Source organism: Muntiacus reevesi, chromosome 3 (genome assembly GCF_963930625.1).
Source record: "Muntiacus reevesi chromosome 3, mMunRee1.1, whole genome shotgun sequence".
In the NCBI taxonomy this organism is placed as follows: Eukaryota; Metazoa; Chordata; class Mammalia; order Artiodactyla; family Cervidae; genus Muntiacus; species Muntiacus reevesi.
This window is the reverse complement of record NC_089251.1, coordinates 145,601,018-145,625,165: the sequence shown is the minus strand read 5'-3', so window position 1 is coordinate 145,625,165 and position 24,148 is coordinate 145,601,018. Positions and strand designations below refer to the sequence as shown.

Here is a 24,148-nt window from a genome sequence, read left to right as displayed (position 1 = left end):
AAATAGCAAAATCTCATTCATTTTAATGGCTGAATGGTATTCCACTGTGTGTGTGTGTGTGTGTGTGTGTGTGTGTATGTGTGTATGTGTATCACACCGTCTTTATCCACTCGTCTGTTGATGGACACTTATATTGCTTTCATACCTCGGCAACTGTAAATACTGCTGTTATGTACGTTGGAGTGCATGTATTTTTTTCAAATCAGTGTTTTGGCTTTTGCAGGGGGTGTGTGTGTATATACCCAGGAGTGGAATTGCTGAGTCAGATGGTAGCTCTATTTTTAGTTTTATGAAAAACCTCCATACAGTTTTCCACAGGGGCTGCATTAATTTACCAGGGTTGCCTTCTCTACACACCCTCACAAGGCAAGTATATTCATCATCCCCATGTTACAGATAAGGAAACAAGGCACTCAGAGGGCAAGCAACACATCATTTATTCTTTCATTTCTGATAAAATGTATTCTGTCATGATCTCATTTCCTGGAAACCCATGTAATCCATGATGCTCCTGTAAATTTGAACTACAAAATAATTATTGTAATAGTTTCCCCAGGCAAGGCAGAATGAGAGACAGTAATGAAAACATCTTGCTGGTTTAATTTGTCAGTAACACCCAAGATCCCATGTGAAACAGGGTGAGAAAAAGCAGTCCCCTGGTTTAGGCTACGATCAAATAGTTCTAGTTCATTAACATTTCATTTGCTGGGATGGGGAAGGAGTCATTCCACAACTCTGCCTGAGACTGGTGGACGGAACTCTGTTGCAACTCAGAGAAAATTCTGTAGGTTTGTCTTGTGAAATAAAACTTTTTGACTCAAAAATTCCATTGCTCCAGATGCACATAGTCTCTTAAAGTTCTAATTTGTTGATAAATTGGTCTCAAAAACCTGTAAGGTATGGTTCTATTCTGCGATCAAATGTTCTTTATATACCCCCTTATACAGCTATTCATTATTACATTGTTTTTTCCAAATACTTTCATACACTTTATCTCTGAAACTTAAAATATTTCCAAGTTGAAAAGGATGTATGCTGCCTTAATTGTCCTCCAGAATTTTAGCGGAATGGTGGCTTTTCAGGGGGTAAACAAGATGCCACGGGAAGTCCTGAATGCCTCTGTTATAAACAGAGCTGGCTTGGTTCCATGATCAATGAGATTAAGCCCCCCATCAGTCACATCTGAGTCCCACATCTTTCGGTATAATCTGTTGGCTACCCACATACAGTAAAAGAACATCTGTTCAGAGAGCACATCTTTATTTCTTCTTCCCAACTCTGTCAATGTGCCGGAAGGTTATACCTTGTCAATTTTAGAAAGCACTTGCCTTAAAGTGTGGAGCCTGGAGGATCTGTCTTAGCTCTTGGATCTCAGGGGACTTCGGGGTTTCGTGTAGTATCTTCACTACCTGGTTGGTGGGAAAGCATACATGTGAATTTTTAATAATCTTTACCACCTAGTTAACATCACCCAGGCTGGATAACAGGTATATTGACATGATATTTACCTAAGAAAAGCTGTTACTAAAGCCTTCTTCTTCACCTCTAAAGTCAGGTGAAATCAGCATTTTTTCCTTATTCACTAAACTTCATTACAGCAGGTAGAATCCAAGACTGGGGATAGATCTAAACCACAGTGCCCTTGTCCTGGCACCTCACAGATTTGGAGGAAGGACTAACTTAATTTTTTGAGATCATATGTGCCAAGGCAGTGTCCCTCAAGTGCCTCTAAAGTGACTGTTTGCTCATGTGAATGCTTTATGGGCAAGTTATGGTATCTGAGTTCTCCAGGTACAGGCTCAGTTACCCGGAAAACCAAGTAGATTTAATCCCATGGATTGTTCCATTTTTCAACTAAAAAAAATGAGATGATAATTTGTATTTTAGGACTTTTATCTGATTAGTAATTTTAATGTTTATTGCAACAAAAAAATTTGTTAGAATAAATTCTGATCCCTTTGCTTTGGTTTAAGTGTAGACCTGGCTTCTGATCGAACATAAGTGCTTTCAAGAATTTAACTCTGTAAATGCTCACCAGTCAAGCAACATCACATCCACTCAAATGAAAACAAGAGGTTTAGCAAACTTTACCTCCACTCTCTAGGGTTACAGCTGAATAAAATCACATGTATGTGTTTCCCCATGGATAGCTAAGAGCAATTTGAGTTGTTAATTACTGGAGTTTTGGCTGTAAGGTTTTATTTTTTTCTTTCTAAAAATTTCTATTAATGTGATTTGGACAATAAATAAAAATAAAATGGATTATATTTATGCATCCAAATATTGGGCTTCCCTGCTGGCTCAGATGGTAAAGAATCCACTTGCAAGGTGGGAGACCCAGGTTTGATCCCTGGGTGGGGAAGGTCTCCTGGAGGACGGCATGGCAACTCCAGTATTCTTGCCTGGAGAGTCCCCGTGAACACAGGAGCCAGGCGGACTACAGTACATGGGGTCACAAAGAGTCGGATATGACTGAGCAACTTTCATTTTTCAGCAAATTTGTATTGAACATTTACTATGTGCTAGGTATTGTTTTTTGTTTGTTTGTTTTTAAATATGTATGTATTTATTTACTTGGTTGTGCTGGGTCTCAGTCGTAGCACTTGAAATCTTTGATTTTTTTCTGACATGCAGAATCTAGTTCCCTGACCAGAGATCGAACCCCGGTCCTCTGCATTGGGAGGACAGAGTCTTAGCCCCTGGACCACCAGGGAAGTCCCTAGACACTGTTTTAAGTGATGCAAATACAGCTATGAATAGGCAGACACAAATCCCCACTCTCATAGAATTTACATTTTTGTTAGGAGCCACAGATAATTAGTAAAATGTGTAAGTAGTTTTATTTGATGATGAAAAGAGTTAAGAAGAAAAATAAAACAAGGAAGGTGGATAGGGAGTGCTATGATGGAACTGCAATTTTAGATGGGGTGACCAGAGAAAGTCTCTGTGAGAAGCTGACATTTCAGTGGAAACTGGAAGGAGATGAAGAAGCACATCATGTGGATATATAGGCAAGAACATTACGGATGTAGGGAATAGCAAATGCAAAGGGCCTACGGCAGGAACATGCCTGATTCAAACAACCACAAGTGGCTCATGAAGCTGGAGCAGAGTGAATAAGGGAGAGGATGGTAAGTCAACATCAAAGAGAGGTAACGCTATGTTTGGCTATGTAACTTTGGTGTTTACTCTGAGATGAGAAGTTGTAGGAAGAGTTTGAGCAGGGAAGTGACACATTTTGACTCATCTTTAATTCAGAATGTCTTACTGGCTGCCATGACAGGAATAGATAGAATAGATAGTTAGGGAGCAAGAGTAGAAAGAGGCGACCAGGCAGGATGCTACATTGCAATTATCCACGTAAGAGAAAATGATGGCTATGTTCAGTGACACAGCAGAGCTGGTGTATTTCAACACATTTTGAAACCAGAGCTGAAGGACTGGCTGTGGGTGTGACAGAAAAAGTCAAAGACGATCCCAAAGATGCTGGTTTAAACACCACAGAAAGAAAAACTGTGCTCAGTCATGTCTGACTCTTTGAGACCCTGTGGGCTACAGACCACCAGGCTCCTCTGTCAATGGAACGTTTCCAGGCAAGAATGCTGGAGTGGGTTGCATTTCCTACTCCAGAGGATCTTCCCAACCCAGGGATCGAACCCACAACTTTTGTGCCTCCTGCATTGGCAGGAGGCTTCTTTACCACTAGCACCACCCGGGAAGCCCCATGCAAGAATAAAAATAGATAGAAAAGGCTGGAGAGGGGGAGCTTTGGGGTGGGGATGATCAGGAGCTCAGTTTGGGACCTGTTAAATTGGAGGGGTCCATTAAACAGTAAAATGGGCAGGAGGCAGTGGACATATAATTTAGTGGAGAAGTCCAGACTAGAGAAGTAAAATTGGAGATCGTTAGTAGAAAAACATTACCCTGTTTTCATAGCATAACTGAGCCTAGTTTTTAGGGAAAAAGAGAGAAATGGACACATTTCTCTAGAAATGTGTTTTGTTTTAATTTGGGGAGGCAGGAGGTCAATTGTCTTTCTTCTTTTAAAGCTCAATTAGAAGCAAGGATTGGATGCATAGTCACCAATTAAACACTTAGAGCATTTAAACTAGTACTATGAGTAAAATGGCGTCATGTTAAAACTACCATTCTCTGGATGAAAAAAAGCACCTCACCTCGCAGGATAACGCCTGTGCATGGGGTGTGGCAGGAACAAGTTTCTTCTCTTTGAATTCCTGGAGGCTGTCATAAACCTGCAGAGGGGCAGCGAGGAGAGAATGATGTACTGAGCAAAGGCTTGCCAAGGGGAGAATCAACCTGGGCAACAGTGCCAGCAGGTGGGCAGCCTGTGTGCCAGCCTTTAATGAGGTTTGTTAGGTTGCCAGAACGTCTTCACCTTATAATTAGATGCTTGTACCCTTTGACAAACATCTCCCCATTTCCTTCATCCCCCAGCTCCCGGCAACCACTAATCTCTCTGTTTCTACAAGCTCCACATTTTTAGATTCCACATACAAGTGAGATGACATGGTACTTGTCTTTCTCGGACTTATTTCATTTAACATAACGCCCTGAGATCCACCCCTGCTGTCGCAAAAAAGGAGGATTTCCTCCTTTTTATGGGTGAATAATATCCATTGGCCATCCCATTTCCGAGGATATAGTAAAATGAAATCACTATCTCAAAAGCATATCTGCACCCCATGTTCATTGGGGCTTTATTTGTAATAGCCAAGGTCTTCCCAAGCCAAATAGCCTAGGGCTTCAATACCATTAGGGCGCTAGTGGTAAAGAACTCACCTGCTGGTGCAGGAGATATAAGATACCCGGGTTCAATCCCTGGGTTGGGAAGATCCCCTGGAAAAGGAAATGGCAACCCACTCCAGGATTCTTTCCTGGAGAATCCCATGGATAGAGGAGCCTGGCAGGCTACAGCCCATGGGGTCACAAAGAGTCGGACATAACTGAGTGACTTAGCAAGTACACAAAAGCCAAAACACGGGGGGGGCGGGGGGGGGAATTCTGTCTCCAATGGATAAAGAAATCAGGTATTTTAAAGCCTGTGCTGTGAGGAGTACTTCTGTGTTCACACTAAATACATTGACACTTCTTTTAAAAATATAATATTAATATGCACCATAAGGCTGACCACATTTCACACCTAAGTGAAAGAAACACATGCCCCAAAGATAACTTCAAAAGGATCTTTCTTAATAATAACATTTGTTTAGAAGAACAAAATTATAGTCAGATAGTAGACGTTATTGTATAGTGTGAAATTTCAGCCAACTTATAAAAGAGATTCTCAGAGCAAGAAAAACTTAAGATACCTAAACAGAACTGTGGACATCTCATTTCCCAGTTTATAAAAACAAAGAGGAATGATATTTTAAAGCCTTTTTATTCATCCTGAGTTGACCTCAAGGACAAAGGGTCGTGGACAGCTGCTTATGGGGTTGCCAATGGCCATTTGCAGTGGCTGCTTTGTGACCCTGGGGCCCCTGGAAGAAAGGGGGGCTACTGGGGGCAAAAAAGAGAGGAGCTGCTGTATTCTTTTCTACTCAAGTAAATTCCTTCCTAAACTTGGGGTTGTTTAGGTCTTCCTTGAACTTTTTCCCTGTTGAGATTTCCTGCCATCTGACAGGTGACCCTGATGAATGAGCAGAGACCGCTCCCAAGGCCACGGCTTTAGAGCAGAAGAGCGCTCACCTTGAGCAGAGCCTGCAGCCACGGGGAGTGGAGGAGGTCATACAGGAGACACACTCCGTTCACGTCTCGGCTGTAGAACAGGTTCAGCTCTTGCAGCACGAGCCTCAGGAGGTGCGAGATCCCTAGAAGCAGGAGAGGGCAGAGATGGGGCGGCAGATGAGGGCGGAAAGAAGGGCAGGTGTGACGTGAAGGACAATTCAGACCATGAGGAGGCTCCAGGGGCTCAAAAGGAGAGCAGTGGACACTGCATTTAAAGCCGAAAGATCTATCTTCTGGCTCTGTTAGCAGTGTGTGTGCTTCAGAAAGCCATCCAAGTCTCTGGGAACTGGTTCCTTACAGAAAATGAGGGTATGTTTGCTTTGTTATTGAGTTCTTGCTAATATTAGGTGAACTAAGAGATCACAGTAAACAGATGGAAAATTTTATGAGAGGAGTATTGCTTTCCCCTCCCCAGTCCTAACAGCCTCTGGTTTATTCCAAAATTATACAGTTGTTTTCTGGATCCTTCAAACATGTGGTCATCTGTATTTACCCTTTATGAAAATTCTTATTGAAAACTCTCCCAATAGGCTCTTAGAAAATATTTACTCGTGTACGTGCCTGCACTGGGTCTTACTTGTGACACGCAGGCTCTTTCAATTGCAGCTTGCAGAATCTTTAGCTGCAACATGTGGGAGTTCCCCGACCAGGGATGGAACCTAGGCCTCCTGCTTTGGGAGTGAGGAGTCTTAGCTGCTGTAGCACCAGGGAAGTCTCCCCCAATAGGCTTTTAATGCAAACCTGAGGGTTCCACTATTAAAGGGACTGGACAGATTTTAGTAAATGCTTGTTTTTATAAGTGTTTTCATAGAAATCCTATTTGTTGCAATGGTATTTTGAATGTGAACAAGTTGCGAAGTTCTAAATAGAAGTAAAACATTTTGGGAGAGGAAAAAAAAGATTCCTAATCTACTGTGTTGATTTCTTTCCTTTCGGCCTTAAAAATTGCTTGGACATATCACTAATAGAGGCAACAGGACACTTCAAAGTGTATTACAAGTTCCATAGAGAAATCAGAATAAATCTATCAGAATTTCTGCCCCTAAATTGGATCACATTGTTAGAGTGATATTGAAAGGCCTTTCTGGCCTAGAAAAGGAACTTGGCACCACATACCGTTCTCCGGATTGGTTCCCGTAGAGAACTTCTCATCCTTCTTGTCTTTTTCACCTGGAAGATCTGATCCTTTGTCTGACTGTATCATCCTCCTTGCCCAAGATTTCAGAGGGGATTCAGAGCTAGGGAACAGATCAACAAACAGCACAGAGCTCATTCAGTCATGCTGGCCCCACAGCTCTTAGTACATATAAAGGCATGTATTTCCAACAGCACTGACTGAGCGAGTCGGACACTGTGCTACATACACACCGGGATCCACATCAGATAAAATGGTCCTGCCCAGGGGTACTTCCTCTCTACATCAACCACCACCAGCTGTGTGGACGAGAAAACTCACAAAACATTCCTTCTGTCCCCTCTTTTTTAATTTTCATTTATTTTTAAATAAATACTTTGATACTTTATTTTTTAATGTGTTTATTTAATTTATTTATTTGGCTGTGCTGGGTCTTAGTTGCACATGTGGGATATAGTTCCCTGACCAGGGATTGAACCTGGGTCACCTGCATTGGGAGTGTGGAGTCTTAGCCACTGGGCCATCGGGGAAGTCCTTGTTCCCCTCTTTTTTTAAACAAGTGACCAAGTTATATTTGTTTATTTTCCACCTCTTTGCCTTGTTGATTTTACCACCATTCAGAGCTTGGAAGAGCGTTTTCTGGCCTGACTCCTTCTAGCCTCTCCATCTGGCCCTGTTCTCTCTCATTGCACCAACAGTTCTTCAATAGCACTGGTCACAGTTGCAAAAGTTATGGATTACTGCTGAAAGTACCATTAGAGTTTATTATATATATTGCTATAAGTAGGTTTAAAGAAACAGAAACCCTAAACAATAGTGGCTGAACAGAGTAGAAGTTTATATCTTGCTCGTGTAAGAGTCCAGAGGCAGAGTCAACCCAGGGCTAGTAGGGCTGCCCCACTCCTGAAATCGTTAGAGAATAGGCTCCTTCCAGCTCGCTGCTCTGCCTGCTCAGGATGTGGTGTGATTCTTTTCTTCCTGCTCTAAGATGGTGGCAGAGCTCCAGCCATCACTTCTACATTTCAGCCAGTAGGATGAGGATCAAGAAAACAAGGGCAAAGGAGACATGCGCATTGCCCTTTGAGGAAGTTTAACAGCAAGATGTTGCCCTACACAATGAGAAATCACTTCAGGCCCTGTAAATTTTCAAATGTCCCATTGGACTCTCATGTTGCTGAGAAAAAAAAATGAAAAACTTATAATTATCTGCCCCCAGGTAGTGCTAGCGGTAAAGAACCCACCTGCAAATGCAGCAGACATAAGAGACCTGTGTTCAATCCCTGGGTTGGGAAGATCCCCTGGAGAAGGAAATGGCAACCCACTCCAGTATTCTTGCCTGGAGAATCCCATGGACAAAGGAACCTGATGGTCTACAGTCCATGGGGTCACAAAGAGTCAGACACGGCTGAAGCGACCAAAACTCAACTTCTCTTTATGTATAAACACAAAGTATTTTTGCACAGTTTTAATGTACATTGAGTTTTCTGGGATGTTACTACCATAACTGAAGAATGAATTTACTTTGTTTTGCTTGGACTTTATCAAGTCCACCATTTCAGAAAAACCATGTCATTAATGGTAAAGCTGCTTACAGTATATAACACACACTACAACACACCAGGGTGCAGCTGTGTCTGTCTGCATTCAAAGCCGCTGATTCCCTAGAGAATTCTTTTATAGGTGCAAACATGTGTTACTTCATTGCATCTTTTGGTTCCAAATAGGAAAAGGAGTACGTCAAGGCTGAATATTGTCACCCTGCTTATTTAACTTATATGCAGAGTATATCATGAGAAAAGTTGGGCTGGAAGAAGCACAAGTTGGAGTCAAGATTGCTGGGAGAAATATCAATAACCTCAGATATGCAGATGACACCACCCTTATGGCAGAAAGTGAAGAAGAACTTAAGAGTCTCTTGATGAAAGTGAAAGAGGAGTGTGAAAAAGTTGGCTTAAAGCTCAACATTCAGAAAACTAAGATCATGGCATCTGGTCCCATCATTTCATGGCAAATAGATGGGGAAACAGTGGAAACAGTGTCAGACTTTACTTTTGGGGGCTCCAAAATCACTGCAGATGTTGATTGCAGCCATAAAATTAAAAGACGTTTATTCCTTGGAAGGAAAGTTATGACCAACCTAGACAGCATATTAAAAAGCAGAGACATTACTTTGTCAACAAAGGTCCATCTAGTCAAGGCTATGGTTTTTCTAGTGGTCATGTATGGATGTGAGAGTTGGACTATAAAGAAAGCTGAGCGCTGAAGAATTGATACTTTTGAACCGTGGTGTTGGAGAATACTCTTGAGAGTTCCTTGGACTGCAAGGAGATCCAACCAGTCCATCCTAAAGGAGATCAGCCCTGGGTGTTCATTGGAAGGACTGATGCTGAAGCTGAAACTCCAATACTTTGACCACCTGATGCGAAGAGATGACTCATTGGAAAAGACCCTGATGCTGGGAAAGATTGAAGGCGGGAGAAAGGGATGACAGAGGATGAGATGGTTGGATGGCATCACCGACTCAATGGACATGGATTTGGGTGAAATCCGGGAGTTGGTGATGGACAGGGAAGCCTGACGTGCTGCGGTTCATGGGGTCGCAAAGAGTCGGATGAGACTGAGTGACTGAACTGAACTGATAATGATATCCCATTTTATACATTGAAATAGTATCTTACTAGCCACATTTACTTAATTTCTCTTTCTCATCATTACTAGGATTTTTTTTTAGTTTCATGTAAGGAAGTGCGTTAGTCTGGGCTCCCCCAGAATCAAACACAGAGCAAGGGTTCTAGTGAGGTGATTTGCTTGGAAAGTGATCCAGAACATTAGTAGGGGAGTGGGGTACTAAGACGGGGCAAGGGAGAAAGACAGTAAAAAGTGTTATCAAGCAAGAAGCTGCTCTGGGTACTATGGCACTTAATCCATGGAGAGACAAGGGAAAGGAAGTGGGGTTATTTATACCCCAATGCTGCCAGATACTGGTTGAGGGCTTTCCCCAGAAAACATCACTTCTGGGCCTTCCAGCCTGTTTCATGTGTCTGTTCAGAGAGTGTAGATGTAGAATGCAATGAAAGGGATAAGGGTAGGGCACTGATAGTACTTGTTACAGGAGGATAATAATGAATAAATCAGGATTTTTTTTAAAAGGAGCATTTTCAATTAGTCGTTAAAGATGTGGGTATTGAATTGGATGAGGCTGAGAACCACTGTCTAGAATCTAGACAGACTGTGGGGTTGACTCAGGGAGGATGTCTAGGAAAAGACAGATCATCATGCAGTCTCTAAATTCTAAGGCAATGAGAAGAGCAAAGCAGAAAGCTGCTATGAAATCTTAGACAGACTTGCCATACACATTCTTGCCCAGTCACAGTGAAGTTTTCTAGCTTGCTAGATTCTGCCAAAACTTGACATCATAAACTTTTGCCTTGCACAGCACCACCCGCCCTACCCAGGCCCAACTCAGTTTAAATCCTACCTTGTTCCTGCATTCCAATTTTTGAGCCTCTATTGAATCATTTAGCACAACAGTTGCTTATATGACTCATCTTCCTCCCTGGAGGGGAGCACTTCCAAGGTAGGTTTGAAAAGGGAGATGGAGTGTCTGCCAGACAAAATCCAGACCAAAGAGATGAGTCTAACACCAAGCCATCATACCAGGGCAACTTCTTAAAATGCTTCTCACAAATTGCATGTTCTTGGTAAGGCAGTATGAATTAAACAGTGATGTTATGTGTGCATTGTAGGCGAGCCATAGTTCTTCCATATTTAATGCCCAGATGACAGTGTGCCCGACCAGGTCTATCCATGCAGCAGATGGGGGCACTAGAGACTGTAGAATCCTGAGATGAAACTGTGAGTGAAACTTACAGACCAACTGCGGCTTCTATGTACGTGTGTGCCAAGTCCCATCAGTCGTGTCTGACTCTTTGCGACCCCATGGGCTGTAGGCCACCAGGTTCCTCTGTCCATGGGAATGTCCAGGCAAGGATACAGAAGGGGTTGCCATGCCCTCCTCCAGGGGATTTTCCTGACCCAGGGGCGAACCTGAGTCTCTTTTGTCTCCTGCATTGGCAGGTGAGTTCTTTACCCCTAGTGCCACCTGGGAAGCCCAAACGTTCTCTGATGTTGTTGTTTAGTTGCTAAGTCGTGTCTGACTCCTTTGCGACCCCATGGACTGCAGCCCACCAGGCTCCTCTGTCCATGGGATTTCCCAGATGAGAATATTGGAGCGGGCTGCCATTTCCTTCTCCAGGGGATCTTCCTGACCCAGGGTTTGAACTCATGTCTCTTGGATTGGCAGGCAGATTCTTTACCACTGAGTCACCTGAGAAGCCGTGGTTTCCATAGTGAGTTCTAATTATTAAAGTGTATGTGTGCTCAGCCACTCAGTCACATCTGACTCTTGGCAACCCCAAGGACTGCAGTCTGCCAGGCTCCTCTGTCCGTGGGATTTTCCCTGCAAGAATATTGACTTCAGCCTCATTCCCTGTCAAGACTTGGATGGAGGCTGACAGATCCTTGAGGCAAACAAATGCAGTCTTACAGATAAGGAATCTGACACTCAGTGGGGGTATTCAGTAGATTTCACAAGTAGTGAAAACAAACGTTATCCTCCTTTCTTTCCTATATTTACTCCTGAAACATGCTAGTTTTATGACCGTCAGCTGAGACTTAATCTATTTCTGTCTTGAGGATGAGAATTCTTGATTGAGACTGTAAGTAATAGCCAACCATAGGCAATCCTAAGTAACACAGGAAGCATGGCCAGTTCTTATCATTAACTTAGAAGCTGCATTAGTGTTATTGACATGTAAGAAATTTGCTTTCTTAATGTTACTAATGTTTCCTAATGTTAGTTTAAAAATCAATATTTCTGTGAACTTTTAAAAATATAGTGATTATTATTAAATGGCACAATCCTTCCCCATATTATGCTTATTTTTCAAAACAGAGCTTTCCTCTAGACAAAGCTGAAAAAGCACTTGAAACCTTAACGACGAGAAACGGCCTGTACAAAAATGGTGGCTTCCTCTGCGTCAAAAGGCTGTGGACTGGGACTGAGACAAATGTTCAGCTTTACTTGGTCTCCACAGCAATTCATTATTCCATACTTAAGAAAGGGTTTCCCAAAGCAAAACCTGCTCTTTCAAAATCAAAAAATTCTCCATAGAATCTGGGATACGATGCAACTAAAGCATTCAAATATTACTCAGAATTTCTAGCTCTTAAAAATTGACAGAAGGGCAGATATTTGTATTAATAGATCTCTTATGGTAACTGGGGGTCATCCGGCAGGATCTCTTACCTGCAAGACTGCAAACATGCAGCGGTGCTCCTATGCAGAGAAAGCTTTAGCAGGAAATACCAGTGGGCTATTAGGTGCCAAAGTCACCTCACTGTTCTAGATAAAACCTCAGTGCATCCTCTTTGATCTAATCCACGGAAGCCTAACCCCGCCTCACCACTAAATGACTCTTAAGCCTCCCCTGTTACAAATCTTCCTATGTGTTCCTAGCACTGGTTTCTTGCACTGGCCAGTCCAACATATCATTTTCAAACCTTCACTTTAGTATTTTCTGATGGCCAGCACATATAGCTAACCAAAGAAAGATTAATATTTTTGTTGACTATTTCAGGAAAAGACACCCCCATGATAGACAACAGCATCTTTATTGAAATCTAAGGAAAAACTGATACTTGAGAGTAAGCTGACTTATTAATCTTATTCTCTCACATTATGGTGAGGAAAAAAATGGAAGATTCTTCATCCAGTAATAATACATGATTTCCTTCTGGAAGTTCAGTTCAGTTCAGTCGCTCAGTCATCTCCAACTCTTTGCAACCCCATGGACTGCAGCACGCCAGGCCTCCCTGTCCATCACCAACTCCTATAGTTGCTCAAACTCATGTCCATCAAGTTGGTGTTGCCATCCAACCATCTCATCTCTGTCATCCCCTTCTCCTCCTACCTTCAATCTCTCCCAGCATCAGGATCTTTTCCAAGGAGTCAGCTTTTTGCATCAGGTAGCCAAAGTATTGGAGCTTCAGCTTCATCATCAGTCCTTCCAATGAATATTCAGGACTGATTTCCTTTAGGATTGACTGGTTTGATCTCATGGCAGTCCCAGAGACTCTCAAGAGTCTTCTCCAACACCACAGTTCAAAAGCATCAATGCTTCAGTGCTCAGCTTTCTTTATAGTCCAACTCTCACATCCATACATGACTACTGGAAAAACCATAGCCTTGACTAGATGGACCTTTGTTGACAAAGTAATGTCTCTGCTTTTTAATATGATGTCTAGGGGTCATAGCTTTTCTTCCAAGGAGCAAGGGGCTTTTAATTTCATGGCTGCAATCACCATCTGCAGTGATTTTGGAGCCCCCAAAAATAAAGTCTGTCATTGTTTCTATTGTTTCCCCATCTATTTGCCATGAAGTGATGGAACTGAATGCCATGATCTTAGTTTTCTGAATGTTGAGCTTTAAGCCAACTTTTTCACACTCCTCTTTCACTTTCATCAAGAGGCGCTTTAGTTCTTCTTCACTTTCTGCCATAAGGGTGGTGTCATCTGCATATCTGAGGTTATTGATATTTTTCCCAGCAATCTTGATTCCAGCTTGTGCTTCATCCAGCCTAGCATTTCGTATGATGTACTCTGCATATAAGTTAAATAAGCAGGGTGACAACATTCAGCCTTGATGTACTCCTTTCCTGATTTGGAACCAGTCTCTTGTTTCATGTCCAGTTCTAACTGTAGCTTCCTGACCTGCATACAGATTTCTCAGGAGACAAGTCAGGAGGTCTGGTACTCCCATCTCTTTCAGAATTTTCCACAGTTTGTTGTGATCCACACAGTCAAAGGCCTTGGCATAGTCAATAAAGTAGATGTTTTTCTGGAACTCTTGTCTTTTCAATAATCCAATGAATATTGGCAATTTGACCTCTGGTTTCTCTGTCTTTTTAAAATCCAGCTTGAACATCTTGAAGTAGATGGTTCACATACTGTTGAAGCCTGGTTTGGAGAATTTTGAGCATTACTTTGCTAGCCTGTGAGATGAGGCAATTGTGCGGTAGTTTGAGCATTCTTTCACATTGCCTTTGGGATTGGAATGAAAACTGACCTTTTCCAGTCCCATGGCCACTGCTGAGTTTTCCAAATTTGCTGGCATGTTGAGTACAGCACTTTCACAGCATCATCTTTCAGGATTTGAAATAGCTCAACTGAAATTCCATCACTTCCACTAGCTTTGTTCATTGTGATGCTTCCTAAGGACCACTTGACTTCACATTCCAGGATGTATGGCTCTAGGTAAGTGATCACAAATCATGGTTACCTGGGTCATGAAGATCTTTCACATAATTCTTCTGTGTATTCTTGCCGCCTCTTCTTAATATCTTCTGCTTCTGTTAGGTCCATACCATTTTTGTCCTTTATTGTGCCCATCTTTGCATGAAATGCTCCCTTGGTATCTCTCACTTTCTTGAAGAGATGTCTAGGCCTTCCCATTCTATTGTTTTCCTCTATTTCTTTGCATTGATCACTGAAGAAGGCTCTCTTATCTCTCCTTGCTATTCTTTGGAACTGCACATTCAGATGTTTATATCTTTCCTTTTCTCCTTTGCCTTTAAGCGTCACTTCTTTCCTCAACTATTTGTAAGGCCTCCTCAGACAAGCACCTTGTCTTTTTGCGTTTCTTTTTCATGGGGATGGTCTTGATCACTGCCTCCTGTACAATGTCACAAACGTCTGTCGATAATTCTTCAGGCACTCTATCAGATCTATTCCCTTGAATGTATTTGTCACTTCTACTGTATCAGTTCAGTTCAGTCGCTCAGTCATGTCTGACTCTTTGCAACCCCATGAATCGCAGCACGCCAGGCCTCCCTGTCCATCACCAACTCCCAGAGTTTACTCAAACTCATGTCCATCGAGTTGGTAAGGAATTTTATTTAGGCCATACCTGCATGGTCTAGTGGTTTTCCCTACTTTCTTCAATTTAAGTCTGAATTTGGCCATAAGGAGTTCATGATCTGAGCCAGACAGCTCCCAGTCTTGTTTTTGCTGACTACATAGAGCTTCTCCATCTTTGGCTGCAAAGAATATAACCAATCTGATTTTGGTGTTGACCATCTGGTGATGTCCATGTGTAGAGTTGTCTCTTGTGTTGTTGGAAGAGGGTTTTTGCCATGACCAGTGTGTTCTCTTGGCAAAACTCTGTTAGCCTTTGACCTGCTTCGTTTTGTACTCCAAGGCCAAATTTGCCTGTTACTCCAGGTATTTCTTGACTTCCTACTTTTGCATTCCAGTCCCCTATAATGAAAAGGACATCATTTTTTGGTGTTAGTTCTAGAAGGTTTTGTAGGTCTTCATAGAACCATTCAACTTCAGCTTCTTCGGCATTACTGGTTGGCACATAGACTTGGATTATTGTGATATTGAATGGTTTTCCTTGGAAATGAACAGAGATCATTCTGTCATTTTAGAGACTGCATCCAAGTACTGCATTTCAGACTCTCTTGTTGACCATGATGGCTACTCCATTTTTCTAAGGGCTTCTTGCCCACAGTAGTAGATATTTTGAGTTACATGTGCCCATTCCGGTCCATTTTAGTTCACGGATTCCTAAAATGTCAATGTTCACTCTTGGCATCTCCTGTTTGACCACTTCCAATCTACCTTGATTCATGGACCTCACATCCTAGTTTCCTATGTGATATTGTTCTCCTCCCTCCCCAATTATTTTTATTAGTTGGAGGCTAATTACAATATTGCAGTGGTTTTTGCCATACATTGACATGAATCAGCCATGGATTTACATGTGTTCCCCATCCCGATCCCCCCTCCCACGTCCCTCCCCATCCCATCCCTCTGGGTCTTCCCAGTGCACCAGCCCCAAGCACTTGTCTCATGCATCCAACCTGGGCTGGTGATCTGTTTCACACTTGATAATATACGTTTCAATGCTATTCTCTCAGATCATCCTACCCTCACCTTCTCCCATAGAGTCCAAGTCTGTTCTATACATCTGCCTCTCTTTTTCTTTCTTGCATATAGGGTTATCGTTACCATCTTTCTAAATTCCATATATATGCGTTAGTATACTGTATTGGTGTTTTTCTTTCTGGCTTACTTCACTCTGTATAATAGGCTCCAGTTTCATCCACCTCATTAGAACTGATTCAAATGAATTTTTTAATGGCTGAGTAATATTCCATGGTGTATATGTACCACAGCTTCCTTATCCATTTGTCTGCTGATGGGCATCTAGGTTGCTTCCATGTCCTGGCTATTATAAACAGTGCTGCGATGAACACTGGGGCGCACGTGTCTCTTTCAGATCTGGTTTCCTTGGTGTGTATGCCCAGAAGTGGGATTGCTGGGTCATATGGCAGTTCTATTTCCAGTTTTTTAAGAAATCTTCACACTGTTCTCCATAGTGGCTATACTAGTTTGCATTCCCACCAACCGTGTAAGAGGGTTCCCTTTTCTCCACACCCTCTCCAGCATTTATTGCTTGTAGACTTTTGGATAGCAGCCATCCTGCCTGGCGTGTAATGGTACCTCATTGAGGTGCAATATTGTTCTTTACAGCATCGGACTTTACTTCCATCGCCAGTCACATCCACAGCTGGGTGTTTTTGCTTTGGCTCCGTCTCTTCATTCTTTCTGGAGTCGTTTCTCCACTCTTCTCCAGGAGATATTGGGCACCTAGTGACCTGGGGAGCTCCTCTCTCAGTGTGGTATCTTTTTGCCTTTTCCGGCTGTCCATGGAAGGTCCCCAACTAAGTGACTGTTCTGATCCTAACAGTCCACTGTCTATCTCAGGTGGGAGCTACCTCTTGTTTGAAAATTTTTCAGGGAGGTGTCAGCAGGAAGAATATTTGGAAGCAGGATGAGAGAGGGTACATACCCCCTGGCAGCCAGGCAAAGAGTAAAGACCAAACGGCAGCTGTTGAAGGTTTATCAGCCCTTTCATCCTAAATTAGACAGATGGCATTCCTTTACTCTCTGTTGTAGATGGAAGCTCAAGCTAAGAATGTGATACATTTGTGACTACTTGAGTACAGTGTATTTTATCAAAAGCACTTAGCTTTATTAAAAATTTGCAACTGTTTTTCTACTTATGAGTAGCCCAGCTATGAAATAACATCTCTGGCATCCTCAGTAGGAAAAAGCACTGGAATTAAGAGTAGGGAAATTCCCGTTTGGATTCCAGTTCTGATAGCAAGAAAATTCCAGCCTCTGCTTGTCTACAAGATCAAGGGGTTAACACCTGCCCCACGGGGCTGTGGGCATATAGTATGCATGTGTCAGACCTACGTAAGCTGTTGCATCAAGGCTAGGTATTTCTACTTGCAGGCATTGGCCTGGCGACTTATCCTTGAGGTTTTCCCAAGGGAATTGAAAATTTAGTTTTAATATGCTTTCTGAAAAGTATAAATACAGTATGAAGAGTCAAGTAATGGAATAACTGGCTTTCAAGACTCCCAATAAAAAAGGAATTATAACTCTTCTCTTAGAATTAAGATAGCCTGCTATCATTTGAGAACTTTAGTAGTAGGTTTCAAGTCTGTCAGTTTCTAGAATTATACCTATCTCTCCCTCTAAAGGGGTCATTCAGTAAATTTGTCTTTACAAGCCAAATGTGAAACTTGTGTGTGTTTATCCCCAAATCAAAAGAACTGCTAATGGAAACTAAAGTGCTTAACATAAACTAAACTTTAAGGGTTGGTCTCTTCCCAATAATGAGAGGCACATCCTGGTAAATGCTCCCCAAGAAGACATTACAACTGGTATATAATTAATTAATGCCTAATATTTTCAGCCAGAATTTTAAATCCTCCATTTTCCCTTTTCTGAATCTGTTTAGGAGGGGGGAAAATTTAACTTGTAACTATCAAAATACATCTTATTCAAAGAAATAATAGTACCATTTCTCTTAAGACCCTTGTCCTCAGTTTATTAGGGTCAGAAATTTAATTTGTTCTTGTCAGCAAAGATGCTATAAGTTTATGTCTATTTTAAAGAAAGAGAGCTCTAAAACTCCGTGGGATCTCTGAGGCCTGTACAAAGAGGCATGGATTACAATGCAGGGGGCAAAGTCCCCAGCCCCAAATAACTAGACCTGGATTTCTTTTAAATTTTTAGGTGGCCCAGTGTCACTTCTTTCACAATCATAAAACAACCTCATAAATATGAATGTCTTTTATTATGAAAATTGCTGTTACATTACAGCCAACATTCCAAAACAGTATTTTAATAAACACTTGTCTTGATTATAAAGTAGAGCAGAAACCATGATCCTTTTTCAAAATCGATTAACATCTGCAGATGTTACCGTGAAGCAGAAGGAGGACACCCTGAACGCTCAGCCTGGTGTGGAGGAGATGAGATGGGGAAGAGCACCTATGTCATCCAGAATAGCTACTAGTGTTGTTTGTACAGTGTAAACCAACCACTTACAACAGGACATTTAAAAATGGTGAAAAGCAAAACAATAAAAGGCTGAGGTGTCACAATACTTTTGAGATGGGAAAAGCCAAAGTGAGTTTCCTTTTCCTTCCCCTCTGTGAGTTCAGTGCAAGGTACAGGGAAGAACCACAATACTAGGTCAAGGATGGATGCAGTTCTTTGCTTCCACATTTCCCAGTCTCCAGTCCCATTCTAAAAAACAGCCTGCATGCAAAAGCCCTTCAGGCTTTCACAGATCCTGGAACACGGCATTTGCACGCGGATGAAAGAGGCTCCACAGCAGCTCAGAGTCAGTGTCTGAATTCCAGTGTATCCACTCTGGAGCACTGTAAGGAATCCGAGAACACAATTCCTATGTTCTTTCTCAGCGGGAGGCAGCAGACTCCTATTTGGGGGTGCTCCATGTTTGGGGTCAGGGTGTAGAAGCAGTAACTGCACAGAACCTTGCCATCACGAATAAATGCCCTGGTGGAAAAACTTAGAAAAAGTTAAAACTGCAGTTTAAAAGTTCCTCTTTCCCCTCCCCTCAGCAAAGAAGCATGGTGCACACATGATTGCAAGGAATTTTGGAAGGCATAGTGTGGCTACTATAGTTTCAAGTACAAAGTGTTCCTTGCAAAGGGGTCTGGGGTGACTGAGGGCAAACCAGAAACTCAAAAACATTCACCAACCTCTTTAATGTAAGAAGCCACACTGAGAATTTTGTCCTACAGTTTCATGAGCTGGCATATTCTTTACCACAGGAAGGGATAGCCTCGTTTTTCCAACAGCAGACGTATGACACTTGGGAAGCACAGGCCAGGACTGGTCTAACCTGATTTCTACCTCCTTTCCCGTCCTCCCTTTCTACCACACAGTCTCTTATTCTGGGCTCAGAGCTCCAACCGCTAGCAAGGCTCAGAAATAACAACCACAATAATACAACGTCCTAATTTCAACACTGTTCTTTTTGCTGCTACAGGAAGACACCAGATGGTGCTGGAACACTCTGAACAGATAATCCAGTTGTCAAGCTGTTCGGCAGCCTAATTAAGCTTCTCACGCTGGATCTGGTAGTAACATGCCTGAAAGAAAAGTTTAAAACCATTTAAAACTTACTTTAAAAGAAATTACATAAACATAACAATGCACATGGGACTAAGAAAGGAACTCCTTTACGAATACTGAGCGCTCAACAAAATCAGCTGCTTTCATGTTTTCCCCTGTTTTCTTCCAGCCCCCCATCCTATCCCATGTCTACTTTGCCTAGTTATTAATTAGTAGAAATAAAACTTTGTAAAATTCTAATTCTAAAACAGACAAAAAAAATTTTTTCCAAGCTGTTTAACATCTGTCATTAAGCAGAAATATCTTAATTTGCTAAGCCACTGCTGACCGGACATTTAGAATATGCTGATGATCAGTATAAGGTATACAAACAAGTGTAATCAGAATCACCAATATGTTTGATAAACACACAGGTTGATATTAAGCATCATTCCAGACCTACTGAGTCAGAGGATTGGATAACTTGCTTTAGTATTTTGAGACTGACTGTTTCTACTTTTCTTTAATATAGTATATATTTTAAAATATTAACAATATGTGCTCCAAAGGCACTTAATGTTTGCATTGAAGTTTTATATAAAAGAAGGTGGTTAATGAAGGAGTCACAATATGGCAAATGAAGGAGAGATTTTAACATAATAAAATATTAAATAATATCTATACTTTACCTTCAGAGTAGTGAACATTATACCCTGTTCTCCATGCTGAAGATATGGGTCCATTAGATCCTCGATGAGGTGTACCTCAGAGCCTAAATTCCTAATCCTGCCCCAATGAGAAAGAGATATTGAGTTACTTCTGCTTATATGTACGTCCTACTTCTGAATCTATTTAAGTCAGAAGAGATTGGTCACCTGGCCCGGAGCACCACATATAAGAAAACAGGGAATAAGTCATCCATGGACCACAGGAAGTCTTCCTGAAGTGATGCCAGGACACTCTGAGAGATCTCTTCAAAAGTCTGCTGGATGACTTTCAGTTTGTCTGATGGGGTAAACGTTGTGCTGTTGTTAAAAAAAAAAAATTAAAAACTAAAAATAAATGACAAAATATAGCCTCTGGTTGTTTTCTTAGTAGAGCCATTTGATATTGTTTGACAATATACTCTAAGGGCTCACGTGCCTTAAGCTGGACACATCAGGCAGAAGGAGTCACTGGAAGGGATGACCTCTGTAAGCTTATGATTCTTTGAGGAAAGAAGCTTCCAACTATGCAACTATGAATGGTTCACATGAAAGAATTCACTAAGTCATAGATCACCTCCTTTTACCCACATGGAACCTTATTGTCCTAATACATGCTCTTCGCTGAGTGAGAAGTTTAATTTCCATTTGGCTAAAGATATGATTATGTAGATAAATTTCTGGGTAGGTTCTCCACCACTTCTGTAAATGCAAGGGCCTTATAGAGTAAAAGGTAACCCAAATGTCTCAAGAGTCTTTCTGATACCCAGGCTGAGTTTGACACCATCTTGGGGGGTTGGGTGTGGGGGGACTAGAGTTTAGGTAAATATAAGATCTCATTAATATTTTAATAAACTAACCACACCTTTGATTTACATAATTTTCAACAAAGCAGAGATCACCTGATCTGCTGCAGACATTCCACAGCTGAGGCAAAACAAGCATCTTTCGTGGTTGGCAAAACCTGCAAAAAAAAGGACTTATAAAGGTCCAAGAAGAAAGCTGTCTTTTGCAGTGACAATAAACATAAGTGACACCAATCATAGAATGTGCATCTTAAGTGAATAACTTACACTTGTATACTACACTATCAAAGTAAAATGGAAATTTTTTTGCTATCTCTAATCCCCCACAGCAAACAAAAGCATATTTGCTAAGGAAACTAAAATTCACTATACCTTTTTACTCTCTCCAAGGACTGACAAGGTCACTGGCCAAAATTTCCTACAATGGAATCCATACGTTGTTAATATGTGTTTGTGTCTTATGGTAGATTAAGCCCCCAAAAAACAGTTAATGACTAGATTGACTTTCCAGTCCCCACTTAAAATAACTATTTTAGTTACTTAGTTTTTACTATTGAACTAGTCCATTGAAAAAATTTACTTTCCAATTAAGGCTCAATCACTTTTTTCTAATAGCACAAATCTATAATTATTGGGTGCTGGGGTAATCAGCTTTATCATAACACTTCTAGAAAGTATAATTATTGAATGTTTCCTTGGATTACAGGAAACAACACCCTACAATAAAAAAAGGCACTTCTAAACTTTTAATTAGAAACTGAGGATGGGAAGGGAGGGAGCGAAGAGAAGAGAAAAGAAGGGAAAGAAGAATGCCAAAGACTGAATATAATTAACTTTTTCTGAAAATGTGAATGTATGTACTTGGCTTTGAAGAACTGCAAAGTATCAGTCAGGAAAAACTCAAATTATTTACATATATTCAGAAGAATAATCAGATTTCAAACTCACATCTACAGATTCTTAGAAGTAAAGATTTTTAAATACCACTATTTTGCTAAAGACAGGCAATAAGTAAATAAACTACAAATCATATATTTAATTAAATATCAAAGTACCAAATTCCTGGTAATGCTGTTTGTATTTTGAGTTAAAACCACTAGATCCCATTCATAATTACTGTACTGACCTCTGCACCCCAAGGAAGCCCAAAAGAGCAAGGTCTGCCTGCTTATTTAGCCGGAGAACACATTCCCAGTAGACGTCCTCCTCACGATCATTGTCCAGGGCGTACAGCATGAACAGCGGTGGGTAGAGCCGAGGTAGGAGCACCGGAAGCAGTAACCCGGAACCTGTTACCACATAGCTACAAAACAGCACAGGGAGACGGAGAACCCTTAACATTAAAACCAAACATTGAATCAAACATGGAGCTTCATTTTCTACAAGTGGAAAGTAAAGGTAGGAAATTCTGAGTAAAGAAGCAGTTCTACTACTTCTTTTATGTAAGCAGTTAACATGAGAAGTTTACCTATGGCCCCAGAGTTTTGTCTTGGGCTATCTGTGAATTCTTTCCATAGGCTCAAAATCTAAATGAAAGCCCACTGTGTTTCCATTTTAAGGCTGACTTCTCGTTGAACTGGGGCAAAATGATATACTTTGCTCATCAGGCCTTGTGCCTAGTCATCTGTGGTTACAGTTTCATGGCATTTGGCTAACAAAACTTGAGACCTAAAAGAAACCTCAGAGATCGCCTAATCCAACCAAACTATTTTAAAAAGAAGGAAACAGATCTAGAGAAAAGAATTTTTCCTGGGATTCTCTGTGTAAGATCACTTGGTTCCCATTCTCTTCTTCACCATCTCCACCCAGCTCTACTCACCCTGGCTCTGGTGATTCAGATCTGGAATCTGACTTCCCAGTGCAGAAGGATTTCCTTTCGGTAGGCAGAGGGGCGGAGAGAGGAATGGTGCTGCCCTCTTCAGGAAGCTCAGGAAATAAGAACCTAAGGAAGAATAAAAAAATACAATTACACCTTTCGAGTGAATAAAAAGTAAAAACATATTTCCATTATTTAATCTACTTAAGGACCAATTAAAGCAAGCTTCATATCAACTATTAATGAAAATGTTAATTCCCTTAAGAGTCTTAACTAATGCTTCTTACAAAATAGAATTAGCAACGTAGCTAATGAATGTGTGTGTGTGCTCAGTCGTGTCCCACTCTTTGCGACCCTGTGAACTATAGCCTCCCAGGCTCCTCTGTCCATGGGATTCTCCAGACAAGAATACTGGAGTAGGCTGCCAATTCCTCCTCCAGGGGATCTGCCCGACCCAGGGATTGAACCTGCATCTCTTGTATCTCCTATACTGGGAGGCAGGTTCTTTATCACTGCACCACCTGGGAAGCCTGACAGGATATAAATACTCAAGGATAAAACTTCCTATTAGACTTTGTCTTCTCCAGGTTTTAGGTTAGGCTAGGTTTTAGAGACACAACTTTGCCTAGAGATTAAATCCAAATAAGACTCCTATACATCATACCAAAATTGGTATTAAAAATTTATTTTTAGCCTTCTGTTATACTTAACGAGTAAGAAAGACATAAAGGAAATAAGTTACAATGGCTATGAACACAAAGTAAAAATGTGTTTTCACTAATCTCCTGAAGGATCTGTGGCATAAAACCATTTTCCTGATGAATAATTTCTGCAGTAAAGGGGAACCATTCATGACTCCTTGCAAAGCTGTAATCTCTAGATTCATGGTAAAGCCACCCAAGCATGAGTATAAACTAGTATTTCCACACCTTGGTGACATGAAAAGCTCTCTCACCTCACCAGCTGGAAAATTCGCTTAAGGTAGGACTTAATCTCCTTCACAGCCTCCTGCAGTAGCCGGCGGTTGGCTCCCACACCCACATATGTCATTCTATACACTGCAACCAGAGTCTCCACGAGCCTGCCCAGCGGGTGCAGAGGAGTGTCACAGGCCTGAGCAGGAAGAGAACCAACGCAGCCAGTGTGCACCAACAGCGGAAACAATCAAAATAAACAATTTCGAAAATGATAAACAATTTTCAAGGCATCAAGAGACTGCTTTTTGGACCAGGAATATTTAAATGCTTCAACTTCTCTGAAAGCATTAATTCTACCCAAATTACATGGAGTAGGAACTCTTAATCAAAGAATCCTATTAACATTTTGGGAAAACAGCTTTGGATATACTGATACAGAATAACATCATTAAAAGGTTCTAAGTGCATTCCCTGGCAGTCCAGTGGTTAAGACTCTGCACTTGCACTGTGCAGGTTCA

At 41.4% G+C, this 24,148-nt stretch overlaps 2 protein-coding genes across 3 annotated transcripts in view; both read right to left on the bottom strand.

Annotated features, from left to right (window-relative positions):
* The window catches only part of MPP4 (MAGUK p55 scaffold protein 4), a 36,723-nt gene extending 29,771 nt beyond the window's left edge, over positions 1 to 6,952 (bottom strand). The window contains exons 1-4 of the mRNA XM_065927699.1: positions 6,865 to 6,952; positions 5,710 to 5,831; positions 4,176 to 4,253; positions 1,329 to 1,409 (exon numbers count right to left, since the gene is read on the bottom strand). Of these exons, the coding sequence (XP_065783771.1) occupies positions 1,329 to 1,409; positions 4,176 to 4,253; positions 5,710 to 5,831; positions 6,865 to 6,952 (369 nt within the window). The remainder of the gene's footprint in view (positions 1 to 1,328; positions 1,410 to 4,175; positions 4,254 to 5,709; positions 5,832 to 6,864) is intronic.
* An 11,141-nt stretch (positions 6,953 to 18,093) lies between these two features.
* The window catches only part of ALS2 (alsin Rho guanine nucleotide exchange factor ALS2), a 58,816-nt gene continuing 52,761 nt past the window's right edge, over positions 18,094 to 24,148 (bottom strand). For both annotated transcript variants that reach the window (XM_065930816.1, XM_065930817.1), the window contains exons 27-34: positions 23,669 to 23,826; positions 22,717 to 22,839; positions 22,024 to 22,200; positions 21,270 to 21,315; positions 20,994 to 21,055; positions 20,263 to 20,412; positions 20,077 to 20,173; positions 18,094 to 19,425 (exon numbers count right to left, since the gene is read on the bottom strand). In XM_065930816.1, the coding sequence (XP_065786888.1) occupies positions 19,387 to 19,425; positions 20,077 to 20,173; positions 20,263 to 20,412; positions 20,994 to 21,055; positions 21,270 to 21,315; positions 22,024 to 22,200; positions 22,717 to 22,839; positions 23,669 to 23,826 (852 nt within the window). In that variant the 3' untranslated portion in view covers positions 18,094 to 19,386. The remainder of the gene's footprint in view (positions 19,426 to 20,076; positions 20,174 to 20,262; positions 20,413 to 20,993; positions 21,056 to 21,269; positions 21,316 to 22,023; positions 22,201 to 22,716; positions 22,840 to 23,668; positions 23,827 to 24,148) is intronic.